This window comes from Strix uralensis, chromosome 34, assembly GCF_047716275.1.
Source record: "Strix uralensis isolate ZFMK-TIS-50842 chromosome 34, bStrUra1, whole genome shotgun sequence".
Taxonomy (NCBI): domain Eukaryota; kingdom Metazoa; phylum Chordata; class Aves; order Strigiformes; family Strigidae; genus Strix; species Strix uralensis.
In genome coordinates, this window is record NC_134005.1 from 2,970,985 (window position 1) to 2,989,137 (window position 18,153).

The 18,153-nt window shown below is 51.3% G+C and overlaps 1 protein-coding gene and 2 long non-coding RNA genes across 3 annotated transcripts; all 3 read left to right on the forward strand.

Moving 5' to 3' along the window:
- The first annotated feature begins 332 nt into the window (after positions 1 to 332).
- Positions 333 to 2,151, forward strand: LOC141936846 (uncharacterized). The gene is made up of 4 exons (XR_012626832.1): positions 333 to 372; positions 781 to 872; positions 1,174 to 1,347; positions 2,015 to 2,151. It is a non-coding gene; the product is annotated as an uncharacterized LOC141936846 (long non-coding RNA).
- A 3,096-nt stretch (positions 2,152 to 5,247) lies between these two features.
- Positions 5,248 to 6,704, forward strand: LOC141936849 (uncharacterized). The gene is made up of 2 exons (XR_012626834.1): positions 5,248 to 5,566; positions 6,260 to 6,704. It is a non-coding gene; the product is annotated as an uncharacterized LOC141936849 (long non-coding RNA).
- A 2,625-nt stretch (positions 6,705 to 9,329) lies between these two features.
- LOC141936814 (acrosin-like) lies at positions 9,330 to 11,849 on the forward strand. Its single transcript, XM_074854137.1, has 5 exons — positions 9,330 to 9,430; positions 9,744 to 9,944; positions 10,280 to 10,545; positions 10,810 to 10,955; positions 11,433 to 11,849. The coding sequence occupies exons 1-5, from the start codon at positions 9,345 to 9,347 to the stop codon at positions 11,847 to 11,849; spliced, it is 1,116 nt and encodes a 371-aa protein (XP_074710238.1). The 5' UTR covers positions 9,330 to 9,344.
- The last annotated feature ends 6,304 nt before the right edge of the window (positions 11,850 to 18,153 follow it).

Genomic DNA, 18,153 nt, shown 5'->3' on the forward strand with positions numbered 1-18,153 from the left:
TCAAGAACTAAAAGGTTGAGTGGAAACTTACAAAGACTTTGGACTTAGGTAATAGATTTAGAAATAGTGTATAACCTGCCTGAGTCCTTTGGACATTGGCCACTCACTGAGGTGTTGGCCCAACTCTGAGTTGTTAATAAAGCAAACCCAGAGATACCCATGTCTGGTCATTATGTTTCTTCCTTGAACACAGGACTCTAAACCACGAGTTACCTCATTGCAAAAGTTGATTGTAAGAGAGGTAGCTAATGAGGAAAAGGCAATGTTTTTAATTAGCGCTTCCTTAAAAGGACCAGAAATGTATGAAATTCACACAAGCTCAAAAGAGAAGAGGAATTCCTGGATGACACACATCCGCAGAGCTGTAGAAAGGTAAATGATGAGTGAAAGTGGGAGGGTTTGATTTCTTGCTCATCTGTCTTCTCTTCGCAAGACTCATAGGTATAAATTTATTGTAAAAATCCATTTGACTATCGCTAAACTGTCTTTGTAAGACTGAAGCGTGCGATTCTGTGTTCAATGGGAAGAAGCCACTCATAAAGATGCAAAAAAAAAAAAAAAAAAAAAAAAGCAGCCAAAGACTTTATTCTGCTTTATTTTTAAAAATAAACAAAAAAAATGATTCACTGATGTCAAATGCCAAAGGGCTTTGGATAAGGGAGGAAGATTGACTCACAAGATACACCACATCCTAGGCAAAAGCTTCAGGTTGAATCCTGAGATGGTTTTAAGTTCTCTAATGTGCACATCAACCCTCTGTCTGTCTCCCGCTTTGCACAGCTGTCCTGATGAAGAAGGAGGAATGTTTCATGAACCTGGAGCAGAGAAGAGGCTGGCTGAAGCAACAGCTGCTAAGTTGAAAGATTTTCAAGGTAATGACCTAGTTATATATTCCCTGAACTGCTTCTCAGCATCATTTGTGATTTATGAGTGTCTTACTCTTTTAAACATGATCAAGTTTCTCCTTCATAAGTCTTTCAAGGTAGTGCAAGTTTATATAGAAATAGTTAAGTAAGTCTAATAAGCTTTGTATGCTCCATGAGTTTTCCCCTTACCTGTTAATTATATCTCTGCGTTTGATGCTCTGACCATAAAATGAATAATAATGTTCCAAATGGAACATTATACTGACAGGGATTAGGAAGGCAGAACTGAGTTTGTTTCTTCCTTTAGAGCGTTTGGACATGAAGGACGACCTGATTATGCAAAGTCTAACTGAGAAGCAACAGTTTTATCTAGAAATACCTGAAATGAATGGGTTTGGAGACCATTCCCAAGGATCTCGGATCTAAGCTACTTCTTCGAGGAGATATCTCAGAAAATCTGCAAGGAGAGGTGATTTTGAAGGTAAATGCACTGTGGGAATGTGTCTGCGTTCCCTCAGGTGCAGGGGTGGGGATAAGCACGTAGGATCTAAGTACAGGTCCTGAAAATCATCCTGTAGTAACATAATACTTGTATGTAACACTGTTCAGACTTCCTTATTCTCAGAACCAATCTGCAAGACAGGTAAAGTGCACTGGTGTTTTTAGGTGGAGGACCTTCTCACACCTTGGATTTTTTTATTTTTAAGGATCAACCAGTGGAGTCTTAGGGTGAGTCTATTCAGATGAGTAACTGAGTGGTCTAATAATGCACCAGTCCTGAAATATAATATTGTATTAAGGTTATATATTAAAATAGCCTATCTAAAGAATAATATAATAATATAATAAAGTATAAAAGAAAATAAGCACAAACATAATTTTTATTTTGAAAAAAAACCCCTAAACACTCAAGGCTCGCTAATCTAACTTGCAATCGAGGAAGAGGTCATCTTTATATGTGCAATACGAAGAGCCTGTCGTAAAGAGCTAGTCATGAAGGGAAATTCATCTGTACTGCAGGAAATTTCTCAAACTGCCCGATCTTTTAATGTACTTGATGGTTGAATTCTTTTTTTAACTTGTTAGCATGATGCACTTGTCTCTGCACAGACATGGCTGTTTACATGACATGCTCTCCTCTTTCCTAGCTGAAATCTCCAGAACCTTATCTTCACTCACTTAGGCAGTGGATCCTGTCAGCCTGAGGATTGCTCTGGGTTGGGACTCCCCAGGAGAGCAGAGACCTTTGGAGGATATGACAGTAGTCCCTCAATTTCAAATAAAAGTAAGAAAGGGACCCTTCAGCATTCTTCTGCGCTGCTTAGCTCTTTACTGTGTTTCTCTGCACAGAGAATGAGATAAGAACAATGAATTAAGTGAAGCTCTGATTTAAGGAAGCTTCACCAGGCTCTGAAAGGAGGATGAGAGCGTGTGTTGAGTGTGTTAGCCTGTTGTATCTTTTGCTTCTGATACCAACAGCAGAGAGCAGAGTAGGGCTCTCGGTGTTATGCTGAGAGCATTTCATTAACCCATACTTCCTAATTATCACAATTCCACACAGAATTTTAATTTTGTTGAAAAAAATAAGCTTGACCTCAAAACCTAGGAAATTTAAATTCAGCTGCCTGTTTTTATTATTGAATCTTGAAAACTTTTTTCCACTTTCTTTTGTATCTGCACAGTCACTAAAGGGTCGCTGAATCCTTAGATAATATAAATTGTCCTTTTGCCTCAGATGATCCATCAGTTAATTAACGAAATGAGTGGAAATAGTAGATACTATTTATCTCCATTTTTGCTTTATGCATTTATTGAGAAATGGTCTTTCTTTCACTGGTTGTTAAGCTCTAGAATACTTTCTGTTGTCTCTGACAGGCTATATGTCTGTCACACTACAGACATTTCATACACTATGGTTTCCCTCTACCTCCTTCCACGCTTACAGTGGTGCTGCTTTGAATAGAATTTTTCTACTAACAGGTATTCCATATTACGAGCTTGCAACTCTGGTAGCCACAGATGATCATTTTCATGCACACATTGTGGTTGCTTCACTTAAAATAGTATAATGTAATTTGAACTTACTCCCCCTGTTTATCTTAACCCACTCTCCTCAAGTTTTCATACTTTTTTGAGCAGTGCTACTCGTCACTATTGTCTGCTCTTCCACTTGGAATCAGCATGGAGAAGCCATGCAGTTGCATATTGGTTCTAAGTTCAAAGTCACAATTTTTTCCTGTTTTCTCTGTTAATACAAAGAGTTTTCACAGGCCCAGTGCTGGTGTGAGCTACTCATACTTCACTTCTCTTTCAGCTGGTATCTTTAGGAGGAACAGTGGTGGTGACCAGAGACAGTGGAACTGGAGAGGCCCTGCAGTGAGTTCAGATGTGCAGCTCCACAACCTCCCTTCTGATGCGGAGAAGGATCTCAAACCATATGTTTGCCTTATGCGTGATATCAATGCATTTCCTCATGTTCCTCTTCATACTAGTGTTGACAGAACAAATCTCACAAAGTTAAAAGTTGTAATAGCTGGTAGGGTGAGAGTGTAACAGAGTTCTGTCAAATTACTCAATTGAGGATGTTTTTTGGGGCAAGCAGATAACTTAGCACTTGAGGTGCATGATAATTTGGTTTTATATCTGTTCATTTGATGCTGTACCATTAACACTAGCTTTATCACCATACAACGGCCTCTGATTTAAATATTTTTGATACGTGTCCTTCAGTGTACGGGAGCAATCTCTGCTCCAGCCATAAACGCTGTTCCCTGATGAGATGAACCCTTCCACCTTGTTCTGGCAGCACTTCCAACGCCAACAAGTGTCTCTAGCACAGGTGTTGGGTTTGTCTTTTTTTACAGTGCGATGTGACAAGGCCAGCTGACAGCAGTGGTCTTCAGCCCACCACAGAGTCTTGGGTATGTTGTTTCTGCTGGTAGGAAATCTAATGGCAAATACCCATATTATAATAATAACATGCAAAAACAAAACAAACAAAAAAACCCACCAAAAAACTCAGTATTTTTGTCCGTGGAACCACAAGCACATTAGCAGCCTGTACCTTATGACTCAAACACATTATGAATGCAGAGGTGACAGTCCCATTAGAAAGCACAGGTGGGTTCTGGGTGTGTAGACACGCGATTCGAAGCTGGCTGACTGCTGCTCCTGCATCTTTGGAGGGATCGCGTGGTCTCTGCTCACTGACAGAACTGGCCTCTGGATCTCCCGCGAGGCACTACACTCCCTGTGTAGTGATTCAGCGCTGGAGCATGGGAAGAAGCGATCATTAAGTGGGTCATGTGAAGAAAACATGATGAAGATTGCTCCCTGACATCCCACTGAGATTTGCTGGGCACTGATTTACATCACTGCAAGGACGAATACACTGACATTTGTCGTGCCGGCCAATGGCTTTACTGGCTGTAACTGTGTTAGAGCACTCTTACAGCCCTGCTTCCGTTGTGTGTATTGTTGTACAGATACCGCTGATTATGTTCACTGTTTAAAAAGAAAACAGAAGTCTAATGCATCAAAGCAGAGCTCTGTTCAAGTGTCTAATGTCTTTTTTCCCTCCCCCTGCCTCACCTCCCCTGCAGCTTGTCCAGAGGATACAAATGCTGTTACAGGTGCTCTCCAGTCTTCATGTAAACCACTATTTACTATCCAAGAGGTTTGTTAGGCATTAAATGTAATAAAATTTATGCAGGTGTGGAGATGAGCTGCGTTGAAAATATCCCCTAAAGCTAGAGTGAAGTGCAGAATTTAAGACCCGAGACTCCAGGAAACAAACTCTGTGTCTGGTATTTTGAAGGAAGTGTTAGATCTCTTGTCTTAAGTAATTGTTTCCTTTTTCCGGCTCACTTAAATGAAATTCTTCTGCTACTTGGAGCTCTGTCTGCTCTCCATGCCCACTTCCTCTTAAAGTTGTTGTTGATATACACATGTGTATGTATTAGTTGTTTTTACCGTAACCTTGTAATCAGTGATATTGTGACTGATTGGATTCAGAGTAATAATTCTAGGTGCAAGAAATGTTAATTTTGCCATAGGGAAGCATAACTTATTTGCTCAGCCATCTTCAGTATCGTGTCGGTCCCGATGGGCGGTACAAGCTGGAAGTTAGATCTGCTCCTGAAGGCAGAAGTCTCTGTGATTAATCTGGTAGATGCTGTTGTCTTTTGTTCAGCTGCGCATGTTTTCTGAACCCATGGGTTTCATGCTGAATTTCTTATCTCCCCTCCAGGCAGTGATATCTCAGCAGACAGCTGCATCGAGATGCAACGAGCCACCACGGTAGACTGGGAGAAGCAACACCGGCTGCAGCCTACCCGAGGCAATCTGCTGCTAGAGCAGGAGAAACAGCGGAACTGCGAAAAACGGAGAGAACTGGTGAATGTGCAGAAACTGCAGAGGCAGCTGGAGCTGGAGCAGCAGCGCCTGGAACGGGAGAGGAGTCGGCAGCAGAGGGCATTTGAAAGCACAGAAGCTCAGCTGCAGGAAACTCGGCAGCTGAGAGAGAAGTTGCATCAGGGGAGGGAAGAGCTCGAGAGGCAGCGAGAGGCCTGTCAGCATGACCTAGAGAGGCTGCGGGAAGCTCAGGGAGCAGTCAAGAAAGAGAAGGAGTGTCCAGATCAGTCAGGAAGCTGAAGAAGCAGAACACAGTGTCAGGCACGTTCTCCCCAGAAATGGGACAGGTGAGGAATTCATTTTCTTGGAGTTTTACTTCTGTTAACCTGCTTGCCCCTTTCTGCAGCGCTAACCCATGTTTGCTGTTTGCCGGGCTCCTTGAACCGACATCTGAAATAGCTGGTGACGGCTACTGTCAGAGACCAGGGCTTGGCAGCTCCCCACTGTCTGTGAAATTCCACCCAGACATTTGGTAATCAGAAATTTTTTTAGAAAGATAGAAACAGAGAATAAGTTATTTTTGAACGTGGCTGGCCGAGGATTTTTTTAAGTACAGGAACTGCCCTATGGCAGGCAGGTGGTTGCAGGGGTGCTGCCTTGATAGCATTTTGTACAGTTGATTCTAAAAACATTTCTTGTGTTTCAAAATGTGAAGGTTGGGGTCTGATTAAACGGGCTCATTTGTTACTGTCTTAAAGTCCTGCTTTCCGTCCGTCCTGCCATCACCTAATGCAGTGTGCTTCTGCGTTCCTTTGCTAGGTGCAGTATTAAGCAGTCTGGAGCTGCTGAGGCTCTCTTCAGTGTTCAAGAACCTGTAATCTTGCTCTTCCATTTGCCAGCACGCTTTGGGCTTCGTCTAACCTGTTGCATTTTTCACTAGGAAGTGCTTTATGTTTTCAGGGCTGAGGGTGGTCTCTCCTCAATATATCCGAGAGAGTGAAAATACCCGTTTGACTTAGAATGCCTTTTTCCTCATGTAGAAGCAGATGCTAAGTCATTCTGTTAGCTTCGGTGGAGAAGGGCTGGAACCATCTGCACCCGTCCTGAAAGCCTCTGTGCCAGCGAGCGTCTCCGGGATGGATTATCTGGAACGTCTGGACGTGGCTCGTAGGGACGGTACCACCCTGGAGAACCACCCCAGAGAACCACCCCCTTCCTGCGCTGAGGAGTGAAGGGCCAATACATCTCCTGGGTGCAACTAATCAGATACAGACACCAGCTGCAGTCCGGCAGCAGATTCCTACTAAATTGGCCACTTTTACAAAAGGAAGCAAAGAGAAAGGTGGGAAGCACAAAGCATCTGGGAACAGGGAAGAAAAACAATACAGCTGTCAGTTACATTGTGCAGTTACATTGGCAGGGATTTTGTTACTCCTTTCCTCTGGGTTTTTCAATTCTAGAAATAAATTCAAACTTTTAATTAGACTTTGATGCCTCCAAACTTTGCCAGTGGAGAACTGCGTGAGCCTTGTGGTGTTTGTGTCTGTTTAGAATGCACCAAGCCGCTAAGTACAGATCTCAGAAAAAGGGTAAATAAATCACAAAATACATAATTAAAGCACCTGCCACTCTTACAGCTCAGCCTTAATTCCACACCATCACACACTGACAATAGTCACTGGCAGTGTCTGGGTGGCTTCTGCAAGCTTGAACTCACCACCAAGAAAAAAGGTTGTCTTTTATTTTACAAATAAGGCACTGGCATTACTGCTCATGAGCAATCCACAGACATCCCCCACTGTCTATTTCTGCTATTTCCTGTATTAGCAAGAACCTCAAGAGCATTTCCAGTGCAGGCCAGGGGCACCAAGTCACCTATATCCAGATCTGCCGTAATCTCCCAGATCCCATAAAGGGCCACACCACCTGCTAGATGGAGCCCCTGGATAAAACAAGGGAGAACTGATTTCTGTGCCCCTCTGCCACAAACCTTGGCCAAGCTGCTTCAGTCCTGAGGCCCAGCACATGTGTATCTGCTGCTGCCCAGCTGCAGAGGGCGGCTCCTTCAGACCCAGCACCTCATGCCCTTTCAGCTGGGTGCTCTGCTTTGAGCTCCTCATCCATCAAACAGGCATCAGGACTCTTACTTTCCTTGGAAAGTCTTCCAAGAGCCAGTTAGTGCTTAAAATTCAGATCTATTATTTTATACAGACTACAGAAAAAGGCATTTCCTTCCTTAAAACGCTACTCTGGGACCAAAGCGAGGCCCCAGCTGCAGCCCAGGACTGCCTGACAGGCTGCTGGGCCAGGTCGCACGGCCTGGCCTACGGCAACGCAAGCGCTCCTTGCCCCCACCCCATCCTGCCCTCTCGGCAGGCAGCTTCCAAAAACTGTATCCCGAGAATTGGAGACAAGGAAAAAGATGCCCTGAAACACGGAAGGAGCATCCTGAACTGCTGCTGGGCCTTGGGAACACTCTCCTCTGGACTATCTGGCCATCCCCAGGGAGGGCACGTTGCAGATGGAAATATTAGCCCAGTAATGATTTAGCAGCAAATCAAGATTTATTAATGACTAGCAGCACTTAATCATTAACCAATGTAAGGATTTACAAAATAATTCAGTAAAATACATTATTATTCGAATAGCCACTTCACTAGAGGTTTGAAAGTGAAAAGATTCACACTAACTTGCTATAAGGTATCCTAAACCAGAATACATATATATGTCTATTCATAAACACTGTAAGATGTACAAACACACGCTTCCTCTCCCCAGAATCACCCCATCTCTCCCTTCAATTATCTCTGGCGTGTGGCCCCTCTCACATCATCCCCCCTTAACCACCGGCAAACCCTGGTGCTGGAATAGCCACAGAGGACGAGTCGTCTTCTCTCAGGCCGCCTTCTGCCTGCTCTCCCGAAGCAGATCTGGGGCCTCACCTTCCGGTCAACCTCCCCAAAACAAAGCAGCCTCTAGTCCCATTTCTCTGGGGCACAGCCCTGGTGCCTCAGAAGCCTCAGGGGCCTTGACAGCAGCTATTCCGCTTTCAGCGGGAGCCTGCCCTGGCACCCTCGGGACCAGGCTGGGCGCTCAGCTGTGTGCCTGACGTCTGTCCACACAAGCCAGGATGCCAGCAGGGAGCTCCCACGCCTTTCACCAGCTTTGAGGCTGCTGTTCTTCAGGCCACTGCTCTCGCCCCTGCAGGGACCCGGCCCTGCTCAGCAAGCACAGCTCAGGCAGCTGCCTCCTGCTTCTCTGCCGGGACTGCCCTGCAGCCTGCATGTGAGCATGGCTCCGCCATCGGCCGTAGGAGGCAGACTGAGGAGTTGAGGCTGCTGCAGCGTTTCCCAAGGCCATGGAGAATGGCATGTGGGGCTGAGAGCAGGAGCAGCTTCCTCTGCCTGGAGCTTACGGCTGCCTGTCCTTGGCCACGCACACCAGGGGCCACAACTACCCTCGTCGGTGTTGGCCCAGAACAGCGAGACAACTCCTAGAGAGCGAGGACACGGCGCCTGCCAGAGGGTGTTGCTGGGGCTGACGTGGCCGGTGTGGCCAGTGCTGCCCCGTGCTGTGTGCGGGAAGGGTGACACTGCTCGGCTCTGCTGGGCTGAGGTGGCTGCACATCCCTGCTTGCCTGCACGGCTGGAACCAGATGGGCTCTGCCACACCCACACGTGTGCTGCTGCCTGTAGCAGTTCTGTTCTCTGCTGTACGAGTTTTGGGAAGGACCTGGTGGCAGAGGGCTGCGGAGAGCAGGGGCGCGGTGAGCTCCCCAAAGAGGCTGTGGTGCCACGCTGGGTTTTTCCTGCTTGGCCGTTGGCAGGCAGTGCTGGGGGCCAGGAGCTGCTGCCTGCCACGGGGCCTGCACACCCCGTCCCACAAACAGAGCATTCAGCGGGGTCTGTCGGGGGTGTCCGATCCCAGCTTCTGCTTCCCCTCCCGCTTGGAAACCCCCATTTTGTCCCCCCCCGCCCCAGGAGACCACCGTGCCCAGCCCCCGGAACCAGCGACGCTGTGACATCAGCCCCGTTGCCAAGGGCACCAAGGGCACCACGAGCCCTGCAGGCACTGCCTCGGCTGCTGCACTGGTGGTGACAAGCCCTCGGTTCTGGCCGCTGGCACATGCCACTGGCAGTGATGCATCTGCTCCATCTCCTCGTCGTGCTGGCCCTGTGCTGGCCTGCACACAGTGCCTGGGACAGCTGTGGGTAAGTGGCCGAGGCTCTGGGAGGCAGCTTGGGCACCCTGATAGGGTTCCCTGGAGGGTGCCCGCTGGTCCCCTGTGGCCACACCACAGCTTCCCCAGCCCCACGTGGGAGCTTCGGCTCCTTGCAGCACCCGGGCTGCTGGCAAAACTTGCCCGCGGGGCTTCAGCAGAAATGGGGGCGGCCGCCCGCCCACCCCACGGGGCTCCCTGGCCTTGCTGTCCATTCAGCGCCTCGTGGGGAGGGCAGAGGGCTGTCCTTCAGCCGGGACAGCAGCGAGCCGTCGAGCAGGACGGTGATGAGTTTCTGGTTGCAGAGGGACCTGCGGGCTCCGGCCCATGGCTGCTGATGACGGCACCTCGCGCGTGGTGGGGGGCACAGACGCCCAGACAGGGGCCTGGCCCTGGATCGTGAGCATCCAGGATCTCTGGGCAGCAGGCACGAGGCATGTGTGCGGAGGGTCCCTCATCAGCCCGCAGTGGGTCCTCACAGCAGCCCACTGCTTCATCAAGGCCAGGTAAGGAGGAGCAGGAACAGGGATATCCCCCAGCACTCACGGGTGCCCCATCCACAGCACCATGTGCTACTCCCATCCCCTTTCCTTGCGGTACGCCCAGTGCCTGGGCACTGCAGAGCCCGGCTGAGAGGCTGCTCAGGAGAGGGCTGGGCTCCTGCCACAGCTTCCTACAGCCTCCAGCTCGACACGCCTTGAGCCCAAGGCATGTAGGGGCAGTCGCAGCCTCCGCAGCACTGCTTTCCTCTCCCCCGCGTGAAGCAGAGGGCAGGCAACGGCCGGGCTGCTGCAGCACATGGCTCAGCTCCCTCTGACCCCTCTCCCCATCTGCCTTCCAGGCACATCACCATGTGGCGCGTGGTGGTTGGGGCCACCCACTTGACTCAGCTGGGCCCGGAGGCCCAAGTGCGCACTATTAAGCGGCTGCTCGTTCATGAAGACTATAGGAACATCCCACACATTAACGACATTGCACTGCTGGAGTTGGACCAGCCTGTCCAGTGCAGCAACTCCATACAGCTTGCCTGTGTGCCCGACGCCTCACTAAAAGTGTCAGAGCTGACGACCTGCTACATCAGTGGTTGGGTGTCCACGACAGCGAGAGGTGAGTTCCCAAAGAGCGCTCATGTCCCGAGTACAAGCTTGGCACATGGGGGAGGCAGACTGGGCTTCCTGACAGCAGAGACGAGAGCCAGAGCCCGGCTGTGGGGACATGTGCCCATAGAGAGATGGGCCTGGCCCAGGGCCCACAGCAAGACAGAAGGGCAACGCCGGTGCAAAGCCAAGCCGCAGGGAAGGGGTTCACCCAGACAGGGGCAGGAGACCTGGCAACAAGCTGCTGGGTGTTAATTCCTTTCTGTGCTCACAGCTGAAGGATCAACGGATGTCCTGCAGGAGTCCAAGGTCCACCTCATCGACCTCAACCTCTGCAACAGCAGCCGGTGGTACCTAGGGGCCGTCCACCCCCACAACCTGTGCGCTGGCTACCCGCAGGGCGGCATCGACACCTGCCAGGTAGGAGCCTGCGACAAGGCAGCACCCAGCGGCACAGACAGCCCTGGCACAGCCACCCAGACACACCCCGGTGCGGGCTTTGCCTGGCCAGTCGCCCTCCCACCGCTGGGTCCTCACTGCTGGCGGGGCTCACCTCCCCTTCCCCGGCTGCAGCTCCTTGCCCAGGGCCCCACTTGCCCCAGAGGCCCAGGAATCTGCCCAGAAAGCCCACCCAGCGCTCCTGGCAGCCCCGAGGTCCAGCTCCAAGCCCTGGAACATCCCTCTTGCACCCAGCCATCATCGCTGTGCGGAGATGAGCACAAGCCCTACCCCATGGGCCCACGACCCCCTCCCAGACAAGGTCCTGTCGGCCCCAGCACCTGAGCAGAGCCTCTGTGCTGGATACAGCTCTGGGGGGTGCTGGCAGAGAGAAGGAGCCGGCCCTAGTGCTGCCAGCGGCCACCCGACACCACCTTGACCCTCTCTCCTCCACTGCAGGGGGACAGCGGTGCTCCTCTCGTCTGCAAAGACAAGAATGCTGAGTACTTCTGGCTCGTTGGGGTGACCAGCTGGGGGAGAGGCTGTACGAGAGCAAAACGGCCCGGAATCTACACCTCCACTCAGCACTTTTACGACTGGATCCTAGAACGGATGGGGCTGAGCCCAGCAGTAACGGCTGCTCCGACGCCACGGCCAGCCTTCCCCTCAACCCCCCTTCAGACGCCAAGGCCAACACCAACGCAATCAGGCGGGTTCAGCTCCTGCCCCATTCTACTGCAGAAGTTGGTGGAATTCTTCACTTGGTTGCAGGAGCTCCTGCAGAACCTGAGGGAAGGCCTGAGCACCAGGATGGACAGGATCCAGTGCAGGCTGCAGTGCACCATGACCATCTCCTGCAGGGGCGCTGCCTGCTGAGCCAATGGCAGCCTCAGCATCAACAGCCTGCTTGGTCCTGCCCACGCCCTTCCGACTGCACAAAAAAATGATGTTGTCTTAGTTGTTGAATAAAGTTGCCACGTTTCACAGCTCACCATGCTTCGGTTCCATTCCGTCTCCTGTCCAAGGCAAGGATTCCATGCCCGGCACCTGCAAAATGAGGCTGCAGGCAGCCAAGTCGGGCACAAAGGGAAAGAGTCACTCCGAGGGGTGACCCCGAGCCTGGTTGGAGGGGAGGGGGAGGGTGCAGTGAAAGAAGGGGCCACTGGTCACAGGGGGCGAGAGGTCTTGGGGACAGTGATTTGTGGAAAAAAGACTCTACAACTCGAATAGAATTATACAGCAGGTATGTTTATTCCGGCACTGGGGTGCAAGGGGATTTCTCCACAAAGCTTGCACACCAACAGCACATTTTACCAGAAACTTATCGAGTGTGGATATACATATTCATTGGAGCACATAACACCAACATACATATGCATGAGTAAGGCTGGGTTAGTTCTAGAGGCTGGTGTCAGCAGTTTATGTTCTCTTTCACCTGCACATTGTCTCCTGGGGGGCGTCTTCGGGGGTCTGTTGGAGGAAGGCTCACAGTCCTCCTCAACTTGTACCTTTCCTCAGAGCATGCACAGATTCTCTCAGCCAATTTCTTGAACAACAAGAGTGGTTGCAGACGGTTTACCACCTCTATCTTATCTAAAAGCACTAGCTTATTAGTTTCTACTGTCCATATATAGTCTACAAAGACTCAACTTGTTAGAACCCATCTGCTTTCCAAGGACATGTCTCTTATTTTTGCCGAACATAGTAATTCTTGGTAAGTTTCCACAGAAAACTGCTTTGTTTTGATGAACAGGGTAGCCTTTGGTAAGTTTCCACAGAACAGTCAGGGCAAGCAGGATTATTAAGCCATATTCAGAAATCATTATAAGTTGCTGTAAGTTGCTATAAGTAAATAAGTTGCAAACCAGGTGATCATTTCCTTGTATCAACCAGTGGTGTAGGAGGCTCAACATTGTCTCTGTCTGGCCAGCTAGTATCCAACTGACTCTCTCAGGGTGGCAGCCGGGCTCAAAGACAACTCCAATTTTGAGATGGCTGGCCAACTTTTGTTTCCACATCTGTCACAGTCCACTCGGTGGACTTTTGATGGTTTGTTTACTACAATCTCAAAAGTGCAAAATTAAGGTGACCAACAGCAAAGGGGATAGCATCAGTCAAACAGTGAAACTGTATTGTGTTGCCCATGAAGTGGCATGTGATAGTTAGAGATGAGTGAAAGAAAGGGGGAAAGTAAAGTTTAGAAAGAAGGAAAGGTTATAGCTACCACCGCTGATCTCAAGACGTCCTAATGGTCCCGGGTCCAGCTAGTGCTCCGTCGTCGGTCATCGTGATCCTTGGTGGGGAAGCTTCGAATTTTCGTTCTTGCTCTTCCTCTGCCTCGGGGATCTCTGCCCTTCTTGAGTGAGGCTACCTCGCATGCACGAGGGGGAGTGTCCGAGGTGTGGTCAGTCTTACAGGTGGGCAGCCTTCAACAAGGAGGTGTGTTTTGGTATTATAATGAAGCAAAGTTCACCTAAAGTTCATGATTCCTTCATCGATGTTATGGCAACAGTTGCGATCCATCTTTTTTGACAGTAGCTACGCGGTCATGTCTAACGGCTCTGGTTAGGCCCAGGTACCGCACAATAGCACAGCACTCTGTACTACAGGGCTCAGTGCTCAGGAGAACAGCACAGTGCTCGCTGTGCCACACAGTTCTGTATTCAGGAGCCTTTGCACCTCATTCCACTCTTGGGATCGGCAACTGAGTTCCAAACAGGCCGCTGTCAGCTACCTTCCTGCCCATGTCCCTGATGACCATGTTGAGACAAGGCTGATCTTCTGACCAACTCTTACAACATCGGCTCCAAGTAGGCTCTGGCGGTTGGGCTGCAGGTCACAAGGGCTCTGAGTAGGCTCTGGCTGGCCAGCTGAGGTCCAAGAGGGCTGTGAGTAGGCTCTGGCTGGCTGACCTGTGGTCTAGGCGGGCTCTACGTTGCCTCTGGCTGGCCAGGTGCTGTCCAGCTGGGCTCGAAGAAGGCTCTGGCTGGCACACTGGGCTCAAAGACAACTCTGAGTAGGATCTGGTTGGCCAGCTTTGGTCCAAGAGGGCTGCAAGTAGGCTCTGACTGGAGTGCTGCAGGCCACAGGGGCTCTGAGTAGACTCTGGCTGGCTGACCTGTGGTCCTGGCAGGGTATTGGTTTTCTCTGGCTGGCCAGCTGGGCTCTAAATAGGCTCAGACTGGCAGGACGGGGTCCAAGAGGGCTCTGAGAGCCAGAGGCTACCTTTCTGCGTTGTGATCCAGAGAGTCAGAGCCCACCTTCCGGCATTGTTAGCCAGAGAGCCACAGCTCTCCATGCTCTATTAACCAGAGCCCACCTTTCTGCATTGTTAGCCAGAAACCCAGAGCCCAGCTTTCTGCATTGGTAGCCAGACAGACAGAGCCCACCTTCCTGCGTTGTTAGCCAGACACAGAGAGCCCTCCTTCCTTTCATTAGCCAGAGCCCACCTTCTTTTCGTTAGCCAGAGCCCATGTTCCTTGCGTGCTTTGCAGCTTCCTGTGTTGTTACCCAGAGAGCCAGAGGCCACCTTCCTTCCCTAGCCAGTTAGCCAGAGAGCCAGAGGCCACCTTCCTTTCCTAGCCCATTAGCCAGAGAGACAGAGGCCACCTTCCTTCCCTAGCCCACTAGCCAGAGAGCCAGAGGCCACCTTCCTTCCCTAGCCCATTAGACAGAGAGCCAGAGGCCACCTTCCTTCCCTAGCCCACTAGCCAGAGAGCCAGAGGCCACCTTCCTTCCCTAGCCCATTAGACAGAGAGCCAGAGGCCACCTTCCTTCCCTAGCCCACTAGCCAGAAAGCCAGAGGCCACGTTCTTTCCCTAGCCAGTTAGCCAGAGAGCCAGAGGCCGCCTTCCTTTCCTAGCCCACTAACCAGAGCCTCCTCAGAGCCCTCTTTCACCCGTGCAGGACAGCCAGAGCCCTACATCTCTATCTGGCCAGCCAGATCCTACTCAGAGTTGTCTTTCAGCCCTTTTGGCCTGACACCCAGAGTCTCCTTAGAGCCCAGTAGGACACCACCTGGCCAGCAAGAGGCAACTTAGAGTCCGCCTGGACAAGAGGTAATTCAGGCAGAGCCTACTTGCATCCCTCGTGGACCACAGCTGGCCAGACAGGTCCTATTCAGAGTTGCCTTTGAGCCCGGCCACCCAGAGCCTATTTAGAGCACACTCGGATACCAGATGGCCAGCCAGAGGCAACTTAAGAGTCCGTCTGGACCACAGCTCAGCTAGCCACCACCTACTCACAGCCCTCTTGGATGGCAGCAGCTGGCCAGACAGAGCCTACCCAGAGCCATTGTGGCCTGCAGCCTGTGATCCAAAGCCTACTTGGAGCCCACAGGACAGCACAGCTGGACAGCCAGAGCCTACTCTGAGTACTTCTGGAGGCCAGCATGCCATCCAGAGACTAATTAGAGCCCAGTCGGACACCAGCTGGCCAGTCAGAGGCAACCTACAGCCCGCCTACACCACAGGTCAGCCAGCCAGATCCTACTCACAGCCCTCTTGGACCCGAGCTGGCCAGAGAGACCCTACTCAGAGCCCCTGTGCTAGCATACTTGGGGCCCACTTGGAGACTAAAGCTGGCCATCCAGATCCTAATTAGAGTTGTCTTAGAGCCTCTCCTACCACCCAGAGTGTACTGAGAGCCAGTAGGCTATCAGCTGGCCATCCAGAGGCAACCTAGAGCCCACCTACACCACAGGTCAGCCAGCCACAGCCTACTCACAGCCCTCTTGGACCTCAACTGGCCAGACAGATTCTAATCAGAGTTGTCTTTAAGCCTGGCCTGGTACCCAGAGCCTACGTGGAGCCACATTGGAAACCCTCTGGTCAGCCAGACCCTAATCACAGTTGTCTTTAAGCCCGACCTGCCACTCAAAGCCTATTTGGAGCCCAGCTGGATACCAGATTGCCAGCCAGAGGCAACTCAGAGTCTGCCTAGACCACACATCAGCCAGCCAGAACCTACTCACAGCCCTCTTGGACCTCAGCTGGCCAGCCAGAGCCTACTCAGAGACCTTGTGGCCTGCAGCCCAACTGCCAGAGCCTACCTGCAGCCATCTTGGACCAAAGCTGGACACCCAGATCTTACTCAGAGTTGTCCTTGAGGCCGGCATGCAGGAAGCCCAACAACGCAGGAAGATGGGATCTGGCTAGCGCAGCAGGGGTGGTGGGCTCCAAGTAGGCTCAGCCTGGATTACCTGCAGTCCAGGAGGACTCTAAATTGCCTCTGGCTCTGTGTGCCATGCCAGGCTCAAAGACTACTGTCACTAGGATTGACTGGCCAGCTTTAGTGTTGCGCTGGGCTCTAAGTGGGCTCTGACTAGCAGGCTGCAGGCCACAAGGGCTCTGAGTAGGCTCTGGCTGGCAGGATGGGGTCCAAGAAGGCTCTGAGAGCCAGAGCCCACCTTCCTGCGTTGTTAGCCCGAGCCTATGTGCCTTTGGTTAGCCAGGGCCCACATTCCTTTGATTAGCCAGAGAGCAAGATCCCACCCTCCCTCACTGGGAACCAGAGAGACAGAGCCCACCTTCCTACCTTGTTACCCAGGGCCTGCCTTAATGCATTGTTACCCTGAGACACAAAACCCAACTTCCTGTGTTGGTTGCCAGATAACCAGAGACCCTTTCCTGTGTTGGTAGCCAGAGCCCAATTTCCTGCATCATTAGCCACAGAGTCAGAGGCCACCTTCCTTCATTGTGATCCAGTGAGCCATATTTCACCATCCTGCACTGTTAGACAGAGACACAGAGCCCACCTTTCTGCCTTTGGCAGACAGCCAGAGCCCACACTCCTGCATTTGCCAGAGTCCAAATCCTTATGTTAGACAGAGTGTTAGAGCCCATGTTCGTACCTTGTTATCCAGAGAGCCAGAGCCCACCTTCCTGCATTACTAGCCAGAGAGCCAGAGCCCACCTTCTTGCATTAACGAGTCAGAGTGCCAGAGCCACCGTCCTTGCATTCTTTGCCAGAGAGCTAGAGTCCAGCTTCCAGTGTTGTTAGCCAGAGAGCCAGAGGCCACCTTACTTCCCTAGATCATTAGCCAGAGAGCCAGAGGCCACCTTACTTCCCTAGATCATTAGCCAGAGAGCCAGAGGATGCTTTCATTCCCTTGCCCACTAGCCAGAGAGCCAGAGGCCACCTTCCTTCCCTAGACCATTAGCCAGAGAGCTAGAAGCCGCCTTACTTCCCTTACCCATGAGACAGAGGCCGCCTTGCTTCCCTAGTCCATTTGCTAGAGAGCCAGATGCCACCTTCCTTCCCTAACCCATCATCAAGGGAGCCAGATGCCGCCTCCCTTGCCTAGCCCATCATCCAGAGACTGAGAGGCCACCTTACATCCCCAGCCCATTAGCCTGAGAGCCAGAGACAACATTCCTTCCCTAGCTCATTAGCCAGGGAGCCAGAGGCAACCTTGGTTCCCTAGCCCATTAGGCAGAGGTCATCTTCATTCCGTAGCCCATCAGCCCATTAGCCAGAAGCCACCTTCCTTCCCTAGCCCATTAGCCAGAGAGATAGACACCACCTTCTTCTCTAGATCATTAGCCAGAGAGCCAGAGGCAACCTTCCTTGCCTAGCCCATTAGCCACAGCGGCAGAAGCCACTGTCATTACCTAGTCCATTAGCTAGAGAGCCAGAGGCTGCATTCCTTCCCTGGCCCACTAGCCAGAGAGCCAGAGGCTACCTTCCTTCCCTACCCATCACGAAGAGCCAGAGGCTGCCTTCGTTCCCTAGACCATTAGCCAAAGAGCCAGAAGCCACCTTCGTTCCAAGTCCCATTAGGCAGAGAACCAGAGGCCACCTTCCTTCCCTAGCCCACTAGCCAGGGAGCCAGAGGCCAACTTCCTTCAATAGCCCATCAGCCAGAGAGCCAGAAACCACCTTCCTTCCATCGACCATTAGCCAGAGAGCTAGAGGCCACCTTCCTTCCCTATCCCATTAGTGAGAGAGCCAGAGGCCATCTTCCTTCCCTGGCCCATTAGGCAGAGAGCCAGCGGCAAAGTTCCTTCCCTAGCCCATCAGCGAGAAAGCCACCTTACTTCCTAGCCCATTAGCCAGAGAGCCAGAGGCCAACTTACTTCGCATCCTGTTAGCCAGAGAGTTAGAGGAAACATTAGCCAGAGAGATAGACACCACCTTCTTCTCTAGATCATTAGCCAGAGAGCCAGAGGCCACCTTCCTT

Coding starts and splice junctions, on each gene's coding strand:
- LOC141936814 (XM_074854137.1), top strand. CDS start 9,345: ATGCCACTGGCAGTGATGCATCTGCTCCATCTCCTCGTCGTGCTGGCC. Junction 9,945..10,279: donor CACTGCTTCATCAAGGCCAG/GTAAGGAGGAGC, acceptor TCTGCCTTCCAG/GCACATCACCATGTGGCGCG. Junction 10,546..10,809: donor GGTGTCCACGACAGCGAGAG/GTGAGTTCCCAA, acceptor CTGTGCTCACAG/CTGAAGGATCAACGGATGTC.